At 24.6% G+C, this 18,867-nt stretch overlaps 1 protein-coding gene across 1 annotated transcript in view; it reads left to right on the forward strand.

The window, feature by feature from the left end:
* Positions 1-15,712, forward strand: part of LOC100208081 (branched-chain-amino-acid aminotransferase, cytosolic) — a 40,567-nt gene extending 24,855 nt beyond the window's left edge. Inside the window, exons 5-13 of the mRNA XM_065791609.1 lie at positions 490-609; positions 3,404-3,567; positions 3,778-3,859; positions 8,175-8,229; positions 8,654-8,739; positions 9,184-9,252; positions 11,848-11,919; positions 12,345-12,416; positions 15,524-15,712. Coding sequence (XP_065647681.1) covers positions 490-609; positions 3,404-3,567; positions 3,778-3,859; positions 8,175-8,229; positions 8,654-8,739; positions 9,184-9,252; positions 11,848-11,919; positions 12,345-12,416; positions 15,524-15,571 — 768 coding nt within the window. The 3' untranslated portion in view covers positions 15,572-15,712. The remainder of the gene's footprint in view (positions 1-489; positions 610-3,403; positions 3,568-3,777; positions 3,860-8,174; positions 8,230-8,653; positions 8,740-9,183; positions 9,253-11,847; positions 11,920-12,344; positions 12,417-15,523) is intronic.
* The last annotated feature ends 3,155 nt before the right edge of the window (positions 15,713-18,867 follow it).

Raw genomic sequence — 18,867 nt, forward strand, 5'->3', positions numbered from 1 at the left:
TTTTTTAGGCTATTTGATAAATTAATTAACAAAAAAAATTCACAATAATATGGGTACAGGAAATATAAATTTTGAATCTGCAGTCCTTAGTAAAATAGCTGCACAGATTTCAGAAACTGGGCTAAACTCAGGATTAACACTCAGGGCTTAAATAAATAATATGTTTCAAGTCTTTAAATTCTATACATTTTTTTCAAGTGTTGTCCAAGTCTTTTAACATTTTTGGAGAACCTGGAAACCAGTGACTATGAATAAATAGTGATTTAATTCTTTTATTAAAAGTTTTGACATTTTCTATATTATAATTTTTGTTTGTGTGTTTTATAAATGTTTATCTAGTTCTATGGTTTTGATAAAGATGAATTACTTTTATAATAAAACACCCAAATTATAATTAAAGTTTTATATTATTTAGATTGTTATTTAAGGTTTTAAAATTGGTTTGATTTGTTTTGATAAAGATAAAAATGTATCTATGTGTTATTCTAGGGATTTGATAAAGATGAACTTCTAAAATGTATAGCTGAATTAGTAAGAGTTGATCAGAGTTGGATTCCTGATGCAGATAATTCATCATTGTACATCAGACCAACAATGATAAGTACTGAGGTAAATAATTTATTTGATTGGTTTTATAGATAATTGGTCTTTACATATAAAATCTTTTTTTTTTCAATTTTTTTTTTTGCATCTAAAATAAGTTTATACTCAAAATTTTAGGTACATTAAAGATAGTTGTTTAAAATTACTTATTGAGTGTAACATAAATATTTTTATAATGAATCATACCCAGTTATAACTATTAGAAAGAATTATCTACATAATCATTTTATATGAAAAAAGAGAAAGTAAAATATCATATTCAAAAGAATAGTTGCTTTAAAACTCTTTCGAACTTCTCAGTTACAAACATTATTTAGTTCTAAAAGCAATATAAAATTTACATTATTATATTAAAGAAAGTTGACTACTATGTTTGTGAGACTGATGGCCCAATATTTGTTTGTTATTTAAACGGATTTGCATGTCATAAGATCTTCAACAACTACTTTGGAATATTACGTGCTTAAGACAAATTGTCAGTTAATTTAAAAAATTGTAATATGTTATTGTGAAGATATCAATGAATTTTAAAAAATTTTTTTAAGAAGAATATTAAAGTTTTGAAGAAAGGTGTATGAAACATATGATGGTTGAAAAATTGACTTAAGAAGTGGCTGAAGGTTTTACTGAAGTATTAGCTAAATGATTGATTCCTAGTGAAAAATATGTTACTTATTTTGAAAATAAATTTTCTGAGTTTTGTATTGAATCTAAAAAATTTCTTCCAATATCTATTGTAATGCTGGAGATCTATGAATGTGAATCATCTGATTTGTTAAGCACACACCATTCAATTCTCCATCTTCGTTTTTACAGCATTCAATTAAAATTTTTTACATTGTTTTTTATTTGAAAAAAATGTAATTTTTCAGGTCAATTTACATGTAAAATTACAAAATAAAATTACAGATAAATTTACATGAAATAATTGAACTTGATCTTATAACAGTTAGTAAGTAGGACAACAAAGGATTAATAGTCACACTTCTGTATCTTCTTGACTAGACAATTCCTTTGATAAATGATTTTCTTTGTGACAGGTGAGCCACGACTTCTTCAAAATACAGTACAACGACAAAACGTATGTTATGGTAATTTTCTGGGTGTGGTTTCAGCGCTTAAAGTCTAATGATCATGCTGAACACTCCTGCTCTCATTCATTGGTAGCTCTACAATGTATATCAGATCAGAACTTGCTGACTACATTCTTGGATCTAAAATCTCATTTCATAGTATATTATACTATGGTCTTAAAGAAGCCAAATCTTAAAAAGCTTTTTCTAGAATTTTTAAATTCTTTTAAATCTTGTTTTTATACATAAATATTTTGTAACAGCCATCATCTAAATCCATTTTGTTTTTGAATTTTTTTAGTGGTTTCATTGGATTTCTTACCCAAAAATATGTTAAGGTACATATTTTTAGTTTTCAATTACCAAACAGAATAAAAACAAGAGTTAAAATCGTCTTTTAAAATGCCAGGTTTTTGTTGGTTCAAAGCATAGTTAAAGTATTTAGATCTATAGAACCACTTTGAATTAGATGATGAAATTTGAGAGGTATTTATAATTTATTAAAATCTTCGAGTGATCTAAAATTCAGCAAATTCTGAGGTTGCATGTGCTGAATGTTTTTACATGGAATTGCTGTATGTGTGCTTGAAATAAGGTAAAATATATGTAATGAAAATATAGCTCTTGCAATTTCTGAATTTATATTTATTAGATTTTTATGAAAAAAACTTTTCGTACTAAGTTATTGGACTATGTAGTACTGGACTGTAGTTATTGGACTATGTGGTATCTAACTTTTCATTTTATTTTAGTGCATCTATTAGAAAATTTAGTTTAATTATGAAGTTTTTTATTTTCCTGGAAATTTTGCTCATTAGGACCTATACATACTTTTCTCTCTTTTCACTTCATTTTGCAGGAAATGAAATTCCTTGTATTATAATTTATTAGTTTCAACATAAATATTATAATAAAGTGAAACAATCACTTTATTATATCACACAACACAAATACTCATGAAAGAGAAAATTAATACGCAACAATCTTAGCAATCAAGATTTTTTTTATTATCCTAATTAAATAAATTTTTTCAAAGTTAAAAAAAATTTTTAATTTGAAAAAAAACAATTTCTTAAATACATTTTTAAAAGCAATTACATAATAATAAAAATAATATACTTTTATTTAAGTATGTAGTAAAACTTGAAGGTATTATGCATTAAATAAATGTTTGCCAACTTAATTGTTATGAACATTATTTATGTAGTGTTTATTGAACTGAAACAATAACTTATGGATTTTTTTTTTGGTTAAAAAAATATTTTAATATTTTTTTAACCAAAAAAAAAATATGCACTTCATTTTGTCTTATCTATTTAAATGGGTGACACTTTATCTTTTTCATCTACTTATATTGATAATGATAGTGGTGGTGGTGGTGATAATGACAATGATGATGATTTTCTCCATCATCATCATAATGATGATGATGATGAATGATGATGATGATGATGATGATGATGATGATGATGATGATGATGATGATGATGATGTCGATGATGTCGATGATGTCGATGATGATGATGATGATGATGATGATGACACTAATAACATAATTATAACTGAATATAAGTATATTAAAAGTAAAATAGTTAAATATGAAATGAGTTATCGAGTGTAATAGTAAAATGTTTTTTTTTTATTTCTTTAGGAAATTTTTAAATAGTAAGTAGTATAAGCAATAAATTTCATGTTTTTTAAAATACAGTAGGTTTTAATCTGTTTAGTCAACTCTTGGAGTAAGACCACCTGCTAGTGCTATGCTTTTTGTTATAACTGGCCCGGTTGGACCATATTTCTCAACTGGTATTTTTAAGCCAATATCATTACTTGCAGATCCTAGTTTTATTAGATCATGGCCTGGAGGAATAGGTGACATAAAAGCAGGAGGGTTAGTGTTTTGAATAATATTTGTTACAGTTATAGTATTTTTTAAGTATCTTTTAAAATAACATGTTTATTTTATTGTTCTTATTATTATTACTATTATTATTATTTTAATATTTTGATAAAGTATAAATAAATTTATATATTTAGAAAAAAAAATTGCTTTAAAAAATTTGTTAATTATATTTGTTTGACAAAAAGTTATTTTCTGTAGTAACTATGCACCCACCATTTATCCTCAACGTATTGCTGAATCAAAAGGATGTGCACAATGTCTTTGGTTATATAACGATGAGGTAAGTTTAAAAATTTTTTTTAGCTCACACTGTGTAACCTTTGTAATTATTATTAAATTTATACTCCAAAGAAACTCTTTTAGGGTTAGTTACTTCATCCCCATAGAAAGTACTGCACAAAGAATGAAATTTAAACTATTACATCTTTAAAAAAATATTTACATTTGAATATTTTTAAATAAAACAGTAAAAAAAAGTGATGGTTTAACCTTTACATTTTAACCAACTAAAATTCAGTCCTTCTAAGGTTTTTTGTGGTCTGCAATTAACTAAGCTAAAAAAGCAAGATCTGGAACTAAATTTAGGTTTTGAAGTTTAGTAGTGTAGTGATGAAATATTCATTTCCAAAAGTTAGAGACAGAGTAAAGAAATAGTACCAAGCTTAATTTATGTTTTATTCTTCAAATAAGTTACATTTTTTAATTAACATGAATGTTATACATATTCTAGTAAAAAACTCTTACAATGTAAATACTTTGCTTTCACATGTTTTTGCTGTTGTATTAAATAACACACAAAACGAGCTGGTTTCCATAATCTGGATGAGTGCTGAAACAACAATATCTTTGCCAATGCTTTTGGAAATCCCTGTGTGCTGCTTTGATTACTTGCTTATTAGCCTTTCTCCAGTATTCTTCCATAACAAAATGAAACCTATCTTTAAAGGATGTCATTGCATGGCATCTGGCCAGACTTCAAGCAAGCTTTTGAAAATTTTATTGAAAATGCCCAAAAATGGATGTAGTTCCATTGGTCAGTTTTAGAATCATTGTTAAATCATGTGATATTGGAACAAGTGGTGGGTGGATGACATTTTAAATAATTTTAGCCCTTGTTCTGACTTGAGTAAATTCATTGAACAGTTATCTTATTGATCCTACTGTTCTTGTAAGACTGTTTGAATCAGCTGTGCACTGACAGCATGGCTGTGCATCAACAGCCGTGCTGTCAGTGCACATGAGTTTGAATGCCACAAAGAATATTGGCAATTTTTATGTCACAAGAAATTGAGACAAAAAATTCATACTCACCTTTTTTTAAACACATAGATCTTTTGCATTCTTCATGATTTTTTGCAGTAATTGGCATTTTTTGATAATTACTAAATAAAAAACATTCAACTTAAATCAGAACAAAACTAAAAATTGTAGAACATGTCATTTTCTCAGAATTTTGTTTCTAAAAACTGAAAGAACAATTAAGTGCTATGCTGGATCAGAACTCAGTTTTTCCAAAAGCAAATGAGATTTTTTAAATATGGTGTATGCCATTCCCCGAAAAATTTATGTGCAATAAAGTTTTATGGTAGTTTGAATTTGATAAATGAGTCATATTTAATTTTTGTTAAAATACACTAACAAGAACTCCAGTAAAAATGTTTAATGTCTACAAAATCATATAGTTGACTTCTACAACTTCAAAAAATTTTAACATATGAAAGTGAAATAAAAACAAGCTGTATTTGAGTCCAAAAAACTGTGAAAAAAATTATTGGCATAACACCTTTGGGAATTAATCTTGAACATACGGCAGTTCATATTCAGATTGATATATTGTTGAAACATAATGCTACTTATATAACAAATGAAGAAGATTTGAATAAGAGATTCAATATGAGTAAATTTTTAATTGCAAAGAAAGTCAAATTAAAAATCATCTTTTAATGATAAAGGCAAGTTACAAATAATTTTATAAACTTTTTATGACAATTATGATTAATTTAAATTATTTTATTCAGGTTCTCTAAACAAATCGCTGTAATTTTTTATGCTAGTTCTCTAAACAAATCACTGTAATTGCTGTAACTTGTGTGAGCCACTGAATGTGGTACTAGCACACTATGACAGTCAATTTGCTTAATTGCTGCTCATTCAGCAATCAAAACTTCCTTTAAAATTTTTAACTGATCCTGTGTTAACCATCTTGTTTAGCAGGCTGTTCCATAAAATTGCTGATTTTTTTCTTTAAAAAGGACCATTGAATTGTCAGATATTCCATAAGCTTAATCGACAATCTTTTATGGACACTGTGTCAAACACCCTGGCAAAATCCAAGCAAACAATATCAACAGGGTACCAAGGTGGTTGAAATAAAATCTAGTGTTTCAAGTATATTTGTCAGACATGATTTATTTTTAACAAAACCGTGCTGTTGTTTGGCTATTAGTTTGAATTTATACAGAAAAGTTTTGCATCTAATAATGCATTCAATTATTTTACATGAAATTGAAGTGATTCAGTTCGGTAGTTTCCTGCTGAGGTTTTTTTGCCTTTTTTGTACAGGTGAGAAATATTTGCTGATCAAAGACAAGATAAAAAATATATAAATTTTTTACAAAAAAAGAAAATAATGAATTTAAATTTTCTATTATAAATTATATATAAAACGATATCTAATGTAAAAAATATTTTTTTTTGTATATAGACTTTTTTTTTTTTTTTTTTTTTTTTTTTTTTTTATAAAAGTGCAATTTTTCATAAAAGAAATTGAAAAATAAAGAACCACAAGTAACAAAATCAAATTTTAAAAATTGTTCTAAAATTTAAACATTTGTTACGCGACATAGTTGCAAATTTCTAACTACCTTAAAATCTATTAAATTTTTGGTTGTGGTTTTTAAATTAAAAAAAAAATATTTAGAACTAAAAATGGGTACTAAGACCCAAACCGTTTATAAACAGCAGTTGCAAGGAATACTAATAACTGACTTGCCAAAAATGTATCTACAAATGCGTGTTTATGGTTATGGTTACTTGAGCATAACCAAATCTTGATTCACAAATCGATACTGGGCCCACAACGGCAGACCAATCCAAATAGTAAAAATAAACAAAATAAGTAAATAACGAAAACAAAATACCAAAGACAAAATAATCAAAAGAACATGTTTTTGGAAAAATAAAGCAGAAAAACTCAAAAAGTATTTATAGATAAACACCACTCTGCATATATTACTAATTTCTGTGGTTTTGTCAATTTAACAAACATACCATTTAATGAGTATGAGGTTAAAATAAATAGTCAATATTATTCACCATTCACAATTTTTGTTTTGTATTATTAAATATAAATCATTAAAATCAAAACAAATAACTTTAAATATTGAATGAGTTTAAAACTTTTCTAGGCTTCAGGGTTAGAGTCAGGGTTAGGGTTAAGAATTTTTAGGCTTTTAGAGACCTACAAACAAAGATAAGACAACATCTATGATTAATATTTTATTAAAAATTTCAAATGTGATTATTATTACAAACCCTCAGTCAATGTAGCGGCAGCAGGCTATAAGTGTGACATCACAGGGGTTATCTAGTGTGACATCACAGGGCTTATCTAAACACGTATTTATTGTTTTATATATATATATATATATATATATATATATATATATATATATATATATATATATATATATATATATATAAAACAAATACGTGTTTAGATAAGCCCTTTGATGTCACATTATGTTAGTGTATTCTACAAATAGAGTGCTTAATGTTCTTAAAAAGAGCAATAATAAATTTGTAAAAACACTTATCTAATTTTTCTCTTCAATAAATTGTTTCTCCATTAGTAGTCATCATGTTTTTCATCAGGAATCATCATGTTTTCTGTGTTTTTACTAATATATAAATATATATATATATATCAAGCCTTCTGAAGAAAAGTGTGTGGTCATATGCCTTACATGACCATGCTTATAATATGTTGTTTTGACAACTTGACCATGGCTCTCTGCATGTTTTAATAATTTGCTTGTTTTAATAATGTGCTGAAAGGAAAATTAAAAATAATCAAGCTATAAACTGAAAAGTCTTAAAATATAATAAAACAAATTAAAGATAAATCAGAAAGAAAAAAAAAGCATAAAATGCATATATTTTTTAAATTTTAATGTGTCTTAATTAAACCTGATGTCAACCAAAATTGTTAAAAATAAGGTCGGCAATTAATTGTGAACCTTTTTTTTTTCCTAATTTAGAAGGTCAAGTCTAGCAGATAGAGTTAACATATTTAACATATATAGTTCCCAAGACCCTTGTTAAAGTTCTTTTTTTACTATTAAATAATGAAATACTTTTATTTCATTATTTATTACTTTAAAAGTTTATAGTTGAGCAATTAGTTATCTATTATAAGTTGTTGATTTGTATCATTTAAAATTAAGTGTCATACAATAAAAAAATTTTGCTATGACATCATTGTTATTTGAATTTTAAGTAAAATTGCTTGTACTTTATGTCTTTGTTTTTTTTGTTGATATAAAAATATTTGATTTACCATAAATTAATGTAGGTTTTTAAATTTTAAAAAACAGGTGACTGAGGTTGGTACAATGAATATTTTTATGCATTGGATTAATGAACAAGGAGGTAGGTTTCTTTGTTTTTGAGATGTTAAAATTTTTAAAGCAAATAAAGAAAAGTATACAAGTAGTATATTATTAGTAATATATTACTTATATCATCATCAAGTAATATATAGCAATCATCAGGTAAAAAATACATTATGTTATTTTGTTAAAAATATTTTGTTCTTATAATAAATAAAGCTCTGACATCATTAATTGAGCATTCTTGCTGAAGAAATACAGATAATAAAATAAATTTAGTTATCATATATTTATATCATCTTATTTTTGTGATATTTTAAATAAATGATTGCTTGGTTCAGGGGACTGAACCAGCCTGTAAACATGTGTCAAAAAATAGTTATTTCTCATCGAGTATTTTATGGTTTTATAGTTTTGGTATTTAATATATCCTTATTGTGTGTTTATTATAAATTTCATTATAGAGGAAGAACTGATTACTCCAGCATTAAACGGTCTTATTTTACCTGGTGTGACAAGAAAATCGCTTTTAGAGCTTGCGCGAGAATGGGTTTGTTTTTTATTATTTTTGAAACTAAATAAATACTATGCATATTTGAATTTAGAAATTGTCAATTTTTCTGATTCTTTATCTTTCTTTTTTTTCTCAAAATAAATTTTTATTGGAGAAAATAATGTAAATTTAAAAACCAAATATTGCAAAGCAAAAGTCTATATTTATTTCATTGGATTTATTTCTTGCAAATTCCTTTTTACATTTTAACAGCTTATGAATTTCTTTGCTCTATTTCAACATATATCTTATTTCAATAGAGTTGTAACATATATCTTATTTCAATAGAGTTATAACGTACATCTTATTTCAATAGAGTTATAATGTATACCTATTTCAATAGAGTTATAACATATATCTTATTTCAATAGAGTTATAACATATATCTTATTTCAATAGAGTTATAACATATATCTTATTCAAATTTTCTATCATTTTTAGAATGAATTTAAAGTTTCTGAAAAATCTTTTACAATTCACCAAATGATTAAAGCTGCTAATGAAGGGAGGGTTAGTATTAAATAAAGAAATTTTTTTGCTTTTTTTTTAATTTTAATTCTAAATACAACATTTCACATGTGGCAAAATACAAGATTTTGTTGTGATGTTGTGTAGTGTTGCTCACTGATGTTTCAGCACATTTCACAGCAGGTACATTTTAAAGCAGCTTCACATGAATAAATAAGAAGTTAATTTTTGATTTAAAAAGATTTTTTTAAACACTAAAATACAGATCAAATACAGAAATACAGAAAAAACAAACCATGTTGTTACACTAACCCATACTTAGGCGGGACAAGTGCTTAAATAACAAGCTTTAGAATACATACTAGTTCATGTCCTGCACTCAAACATCAATTGTCAGAAAATGTACTAGTACATGTCCCGCATGCAATGTGTTAAATACTTAGTACACTTAATATTTATTTTGTATCAAAAAGATATTGAAACGTTTTCACTATGGTGGTAATAAATAGAATTAATGAAAAAGGCAATAAATAAATCCCAAAGAGGTTTTCAAATGTTTAAATAATTTTTATTTGAAAGTAAATAAAAGTTTATTGTATTGCTTACTAAACAATAATGTCAAACAAGGTTCTAAACAAACAGGTTTTGCAATAAACTTGAAATACCTTTGAAAAGCTATTATAAATATATGGAGTTTCTTTTATTTTAAAATAATCAATTACTGTATTTAATATGAAATGTTTTATTTAAAAAAAAAGTAAAAATTTTTAAATAGAATAGAGTTAAAATCAAAAGTAAACATTGAGTATTAAAAAAAGTATTAAAAAGTATTATTACTCATTATTGATTTAATAATTTATTGTTTTTAGTTTGTTTTTATTGCAGGTATTCTTAAAGTAATTTTTATTAATATATTTGCTTAAAACTAAGTGTTAAGCAAGTATATTTATATATGCTGTATATACTTTTTATCTATAATTTTGTATATACATTTCGTATATAATTTTGACCAAACTTAGGGTAAATAGTTTTTTAAAAACTTTGTTAACTCATCTGGTAATATTTATAAATACTGTTTTAAAGTAATTAATGATGTGTAATAATTGTACTAAAATTCTAGACTGTTATGGCAAAAGTTGATATATCAATTTTGTGTGTGTGAAGTTTTTGCTTATTTTTTATGACTTTTCGAACAAGTTGGGTAAAGATATGTGGAATTGGGTCAGAGAAATGTGGAAGTTGATTAAACAGCAATATAAAATCTAATATGCCATAACATATACTATATAATAACACTATGTAAAGATCAGAGTAATATATTGTTGTTAAGTTTCATTTTTAAGACAATTGAGTGAAAAAAATAGTAGTACTGCATAAACTTATGTTTGATGGGGTTTTAAAGCTTTCAATAGATTCCATGAAAATCAATGAAAAATTGGACAAGGCTCAAAATTAAGTGATTAAGTGCGAATTGCAATATCTGGAAATGCTTCTGGTGTTTCAAGTTTTAGTTATTTAAAAATCGTAAAATCGTAATTTTTATCACTCAATTCTTGTCAACTCAATAGATGTTACTCAATAAAATATATTTATATTGATTTTGAAATTATGATATAAAATCTCACTATAAAACCATATTATTACTATTATTTTTATTATTATTAAAAATAATGGTTTAAACTTTAATATTTTACTTAATTTAATGAATCATCAGATAAATAATGCATACAGTAAGTTGTAATATTAAAAAAACAACAGCAAATCACAACAGTCTAAAGGAATTTAGTGTTGATCAAATATTTTAAATAAAAGAAATCGCTAAGTAAGGTATAAAATATTATATTTAATATTTTCTTATAAATCAAGTTCAATGTTTTCTTATAAATCAAATAGATATATAAATAATCGTCAATTAAATGCTTGTAACTAACGCAGATATGTATATAAAATTAAAAATAGGAGTTCAAAAACACATAAAAACTAATTTAAACAACTTTAGTAATTTTAAAACAAAACAAAAAAAACCAATAACTTTTTATAAAATATATCTTTTTATTATTATTTTTATTATCTATTAATTAACTTCTAATTAAAAGCATTTAAATTTTTTTAAATAAATAATTATCAAAGTTTCCCCAATTTAGGAGGTTTTAGGAGCAAAAATTGATTTTAATGTTTCATACTACAAAATTTTTTATTGGTTGATTTTGAAATTTAGCGCAAGTTTTTCTGACCTTTTGTAATTATTTTTTTTCCTATAACTTTTTTATTTATAATCTTAAATTACCTGGTCTTTAAACATACCAGTTTATTGTTTTGTTTTTTAATTAGTTTTTGCAATACAATAAATTGACTGTTTCATTAAAACATTGCGCACAGTTTTAAATAAACTGGGAATTTGAAAATCAGAAATATATCCAGATATCGCAATTCGCAATCACTTAATGCAAGCTTTGTTGGACATTACCTTTTTGCCTTATTTTTATGGTCTAGAAATTTAATGTGTAAAAAAAAGAAAAAAGTTAAGATATAACGGTAATAATGACCATAAGTCGTTTTAGGTTATAGCAAAATGATTTATGACATTATTACTATTTTTTTATTGTTGATATTGATAATTATTTTTAATACTTTTAGATTAAAGAGGTTTTAGGAGCAGGCACTGCATGTGTGGTTTTGCCTATAGAAAAGATCTTATATAACAATGAGGTTTGTACAATATTTCTTTTATAATAAATACCATTTAATAGTAATTAAATATTTAAACTTGAATATTTAAGTTAAAAATATTAAGATAAAACCCTATATATTTAAGATGCTACACAAAAAAAACCAGACAACTTAATATATTAAAATTTCAATTATGGACAATCTTTATCAAGGTTTTTTCAGTGATTTTAATTTTAAATTAGATAGTGCACTTCAATACATCAGAAGAAATTGGTTTTGCTATTATGATCTAGAAATTAGAATTTAGTATGAGAGATGATCTGTGCATAAAGTTTTTATCTGTATAAGTTAGTAGTAGTAGTAGTAGTAGTAGTAGTAGTAGTAGTAGTAGTAGTAGTAGTAGTAGTAGTAGTAGTAGTAGTTTTCAACATTGTTATATTTTTCATTGTTACTTTTTCTTATAGTTTGTTCGAGTTGATACTCCAAATGGTTTTCCTTTGTCTCAAAGACTTTTTAAAGAACTCACGGATATTCAGGTATAAAACATTCCTAAAACAAACTAATCTTAAATCTGTGTGCGTATAAATCAAAACTTAAAGTTGATGCTTTAAAAGTAATAAAAACATTTAGAATCAGTTTTTAGTGCAAATTACGTTTATAATGGTCTAAAAATCAAGTAAATAAATTTTTATACCTTTTTAAGGTTATATATTTATACTTGGCTTGGTTTTTAAAAAATTGAAACCTTTTATGAGGTTTTATTCCAGATGTTTAATGTGAACTGAAGGTTATATATTTAATATATAACCTTCATATATTCAAATACAGTAAAGCTTTAATCAGACCTCATTTGAAATGAGGGTCTGATTAAAGGTTTACTGTATTTGAAAAAGTACATTAAAGTATTATTTCATTGTATTTGAAAAAAGATATTTCATTGTATTTGAAAAAGATAGAAGTATTTAAACAAATTCGCATCGCACCACTTGTCTCTTACCATCTCTTAGACATCATAATTACAGTAGGATATTAAAATACTACATTTAACAACCCTTAAAATAAGATGAGTTAGAGTCGATTTAATCCAATTCTTTAAAATTTTCAAAGGAATGAATATTATTATAAATTTAAACCCATCAGGGTTAGGGTTAAGATTTAAAAAAAGAACTAGAGATCATGCATGAAAATGCTTAAAAGAACTTGTAAAAAAAAGTTGCCAGAAGCGTAACTTACATAACATAACATAACCAATCAAATTGCATTGCCAATTTATAAAATCTTTTACTAAATAATATAGTTAAAGAGCAAACCTTAATTTCCTATAAATCAAGAATAAACATTTGGTTTTTGAACAATGATGGCATCATCAAAATAAACGTTTTAAATACATCATCTGTAAATAGTTTTTAATGCATGATAGTTTTGAATACAACCCTCAGAATTAGGAAAAATGGGGTCGGCAATAATTTGCCGACCTCAATCTTTTAGAGGTCGGCAAAAAAAATTTGATACAAAGGTCTTACCATAAACATAGAAACGAGGTTGGTAATTTTTTGTCGACCTTAAACACTTTAAGGTCGGCATTGCCGAATGCCAACCTCAATTCTGAGGGCTATATATATATATATATATACATATGTAAATTATGCTAGTGTATTTTACAAATAGAGTGCTCAATGTTCTTAAAGAACAAAGCAATAATAAATTAGTAAAAAACACTTATCTAACTTTTTTTTTCTCTTCCTGATGATCCAGCAATGGTGAAACCTAAAGTTGAAAAAAAAAGTTAGATAAGTGTTTTTTACTAAATTATATATATACATATATATACACACATATATATATACATATAAATATATATACATATATATAAATATATATATACATATATATATAGATATATACACACATATATATATATACACACACACATATATATATATATATATATATTTATATATATATGTATATATATATATATATATTTATATATATATATATTTATATATATATATATATATATATATATATATATATATATATATGTATATATATATATATATATATATAAAATCAGTACAAGACGTTAGTAAAAATAAAGCAGGTGCTAATGTTAACAGTTTATGCTTGGTTCAAAACAAACATTTAGACTGCTAGATTTTTTTTTTGATTTCATTTACTTCTGTAACAGTATTTAGACAAAATTTTTAACTATTTTTGCTAACTTTGTATAAGTCTGACATAATTTTTTTACAAAACAAGTATCTAATCTTGCTTTTGGTTTCTAGTTATTAAACATCAGCAGCCCAGCCATTCATGTACACTTCTTTTTTAAAAATTGCCCGAAAATAGGACAATCTTCTAGTAATTTTTCTTTTGGTACCAGTGGTATCTTGTGCAGTTAATTTGTGACTGATTTAGCATAGTGTGATAAGACTAAATTAGCCCAAATTACATCAGGGATCGTCTAATTCTTGATTATACACTTATGAAATACCTCTTGGTTGATATCTATTTCACTTGGTTTAATGTGAATTTATTAAATGTGGATTCAAACAAGAACTTTTGGCTCATATTTTGCTTTGTTGTAATGCTTGACATCATTAGTCCAAGTTATTAGTTTTTTAATTTAAGTCGAGTCATTTAAATAACTCAAGTCATTACTACTTTATGTAGTGATGTCTTGAAGGAATTGCTTTATGTAGTAGCTCCTGATTGAATAATAAAATAATTTTCAATTTTGTCATTAAGCCACAAGCTGTTGTATAGGTGTTTTGTTTGGTCAATTTGTTTGTTCATAACATAAAATATGCTACTTTATATTCACCATATGGTTTTGTGGTAGATTTAAAAAAAATACATTTCACGTGACAACTTGCTTATAAAAGTTTAGTAAATTTAAAAACATTTTTGCCCCTTTTTTTTTAGCACTCTATATTATGTGTTTGAACATTTTTGTCTCTTCTTTTGAGTGCTAATTAAAGGTAGTTTTACCACTTCCTTTTTGAATTATAAGTGGTTTTCTTAATTCTCAGCTTAAATATGCCTATAAAAAGTTAATCTGGTTTATCATAAAATTTTGATTAGTTACGTTATGACAACGGTGTTATTACTAGGTTTCATTTTTGTGTTGTTTTTTTTTTATGATGTACTATAACATTATTGTAAATGTTATTACGATGGCGTATTTATTATCTTTTCCATCACTATACTTTCAATGCAGGTAAAACTTAACAAAGGTTTTGAATTAAATTTTATGCTATGTATTTTTTTTCCCATTAATTCTGAATGAGAAATTTTCAGAACAAAAATTTAAAACAAAACATTAGATTATTAGTAGCAGTTCATATATTTATATATATATATATATATATATATATATATATATATATATATATATATATATATATATATATATATATATATATATTTATATATATTTATATATATATTTATATATATATATATATATATATTTATATATATATATATATATATTTATATATATATATATATTTATATATATACATATATATATATATATATATATATATATTTAAATATTCTAAAACAATAAAATAATTAATTTAATTATAAATATATTAACTGTAATTGTTATGTATTACAATTATCTATTATTTAGTATGGTCGCAAGTCGCACCATTGGAGTTACTTAGTGAGTTCGCATTGAAAAAAAGAAAATAATGTTTTTAAAATCAATTATTTAAGTATTTAATATTTAAGTGTGTGTGTGTGTTTATACACACACACACACACACACACACACACACACACACACACACACACACACACACACACACACACACACACACACACACAAAATTGAAGAGCGTTTTTCTTAAAGGCGCTATGTCCATTTTTTCAAAAATTGAGTTTTTTCAACATTTGAATTTTTTATTAATAAACGTACAAATCTAACTATCCTAGTATCAATAAAAAGGTTGTTCATCATCTTTATTTACGATTACAAAATTATAGATATTCAAACAATCTTCGCCGAACAATTAGTTTTTTTGTGTTTTTCTCAAAACAATAAAAATGTGCTTTTTAGAAAAACGCTCTTCAATTCTGTTGATTCCATTTTTGAATATGATATTTAGATGAAGCCATTTTTTGAAAATCAAAATATTTTTGTTTTATTATTATTTTTATCATGTTGTTATTATGCAAACTTTTCTCGGTTTAAACGCCTAACATCTGAGATCATATTCACATCTCTCTGTTAAGCTTTCCAAGGTTGAGCGTTGGTCAAAAATTGTAACTTACGCTTAAGAATAAGATGTGAACATGACAGCTTTTGTATTTTTGCAGGTTATTACATTCTTTTTTGTTGGGTTAGAATGGGATAGTGTTTTGGGGTTACGTTCTTTATAGCATATTGTGGTTTACGATCTCTAATATATCTTTTTTTTTATGCAAAAAAATATTTTGATTGTTAATGCGGAGACCCGAAAATTCTATCCATAAGTCTAAAAAAAAATTTATTTCTTTGTTTTAATTCAATGAGCGATAGCTTTTGATTTTAGTTCAGCCTAAAATGACTCAGCGGTTTGTTTTTAATATTTATTGGTCCTTAAATCAAAATATTTAAGTCGCAGTATATATTCATATATATGAAGAAGTTATTAAGTGAAAAATAATTTTTTATGGCTTTTATGACGCAAATATTAAATATATAAGATATATAAAGTACATTTGTATTTATTGTTTCAATATATTAAAATCTTTTTTTTTTTTTCAATTATTGGTATTGTTTTTTTGTTTTTTTTTCTTTTTGTAAAAGTAATATTTAATATTTAGTCAATAATAAATCTCTAATCTATTCTAATTAACCTCTAATCATTCGGATATTGGCTAATATTGATTTGATATACAAAACTATGATTGGTTTAAGCCGAAAAACTTTAAGTTTATGTTTTATTTGTAAAGTTTAAGTATTATTGCTATATATATTTATAAATGAAATTTTGATTATTATTTTTATTTGTAAAAATATATTGTTTGACAATATATTTTCGCAAATAGCAATAATACTCAAAATATTTTGAAAGAATTCACTTTTCAACGAGAAAACGTTCATTGCTTTAATGATTTTATATTTAGTAGGCATTTTTTTAATCAGTGTATTCAAAGAATTTACGGGTTTTTTGATTTTTTTTAAATGAAAACTGTCATAGATATGAACAAAGTCATTGCAACAAATGATTGAGTGCTAATAATAATTTTTATCAATTTTCTTATTTGCCATTCGATACACAAAAATAGTTGTGGAATTGTAAAAAGTACTTCGTCAAAAAAAGACTATTCTACAACTAAACTTGGTTTAATTGAAAGTTTCAATTAGATTAAAATCTACTAATTTTCTTTGTACTCAGTGTAGTTAAAGCGAATCAGTAAAATTTATATCAAAAATTTTTAAAAAAATTCCTAACATTGACTTTCTTTTACTTGGGCGGTAAATGAAATAAAATAAATAAAACTTGATGTTTGTTTAATAAAACTGTTTGTGTTGAAAAAAAAAATGATTTTTTTTTAAACATACAGAAATAATAGTTTTTATAAAGTCAAAATTTGAATTTTAATGCAATTTCGCTCAGTTTGTTTACATCAAAATGTGTTCAATAAAACTATCAAGTATCTAAAACTTAAATATATTATAGATCAAAAGAGCTAGAACTATTACTAAGTGTTTAAACCCAATAATTTGTTAAAAAACGTGTTCTTTGAAAACCTGTTTTTTTCACTAAAAATCTTGGTGTTCTCTACTTATTAAGTATATAATTTCTTAAAAAACGTGTTTTTTCACTAAGAATTTTGGTGATCTCTACTTGTTAAGTAGGAGTACTCAAAAATTAGGTAGGAGTATTCAAAAAACTGAAATACTGGTAGTAGTAGTAGCTTTTCTTTCTTTTATCTGCAAGATGAATTTTCTATTATTTTAATGTCTTTGCAAGACATTAAAATAATAGAATCACCTAGTGAAGACACTACATTAAGCGTAGCACTCCTACTAAAAAAGGAAATAAGTTACTAAAAAAGGGTTTTAGGAAAATAATCTGATTCGGTTCTCTATACACTTTACAGTCGTAAAAATGAATTGAAGTATCTTACTACATAGATAACCAGAATATTTTTTATAATTATATTATAATTTTTTTACTTATAAAAAGTCGATTTGTTGTATAATTTGTAACAAATAAAATACTGGCGACCTTTGTAGTGATTCAATCCATTCATCTTTGCAAACTGAATTAAACAAGAAAAAAAATTTTGACCTTTTTTTTTTTTGGTTTTTGATTAATTTAATATATTATAAGTTGATAATAAATAAGTATACTGCAAAAGTTTAATTTTTCTCATAAGCAATTCAAAAATTTATCAAAAACATTTGATTTTTTTTTTTACCTTAAAATTCTTCCTCTTAAAAAAAATTGGAGAAAATTTTAATAATCTTTTTCTAATTAAGAACTACTACCATAATTCCCTAAGAAAATAATTAAAAAGTTAAAATTCGAAAAATCTTTCAGAAATTTAAGTAAAATCTTATTTCCGCTTAGTAAAGCAAGTGCACTATTACAAAAAATTTGTAATAACAAACACAACCACTTTAATAGAACTCCACGAACAGCTAATGCTTTAGAAAAACATAATGTATTTTAAAAAAGATTAGCAGAGTGAGATAAAAGTACAAATTAAAAAGTGTCTAAAATAGACAATTTAATAAATCTATCTTTTTGGGGTTATTACAACAAAAAAGATGACTTAAAAAAATACCTAAAATTTGTAAAAACTAATAAAACTTTAATATAAAAATAGTAATGCTAATTGAAAAACTCACCTAAACTTATTATCGGAGTTATATCGTTATATTATAGTTGGAATGGTAGATGATAAATTAATCATTAAAAAAAATGAAACCAAGAAAAAGCATAAGCGTCTTTTTATTGGTTTCTATTTTAACAGTTT

The sequence above is a fragment of the Hydra vulgaris genome, chromosome 02 (assembly GCF_038396675.1).
Source record: "Hydra vulgaris chromosome 02, alternate assembly HydraT2T_AEP".
In the NCBI taxonomy this organism is placed as follows: Eukaryota; Metazoa; Cnidaria; class Hydrozoa; order Anthoathecata; family Hydridae; genus Hydra; species Hydra vulgaris.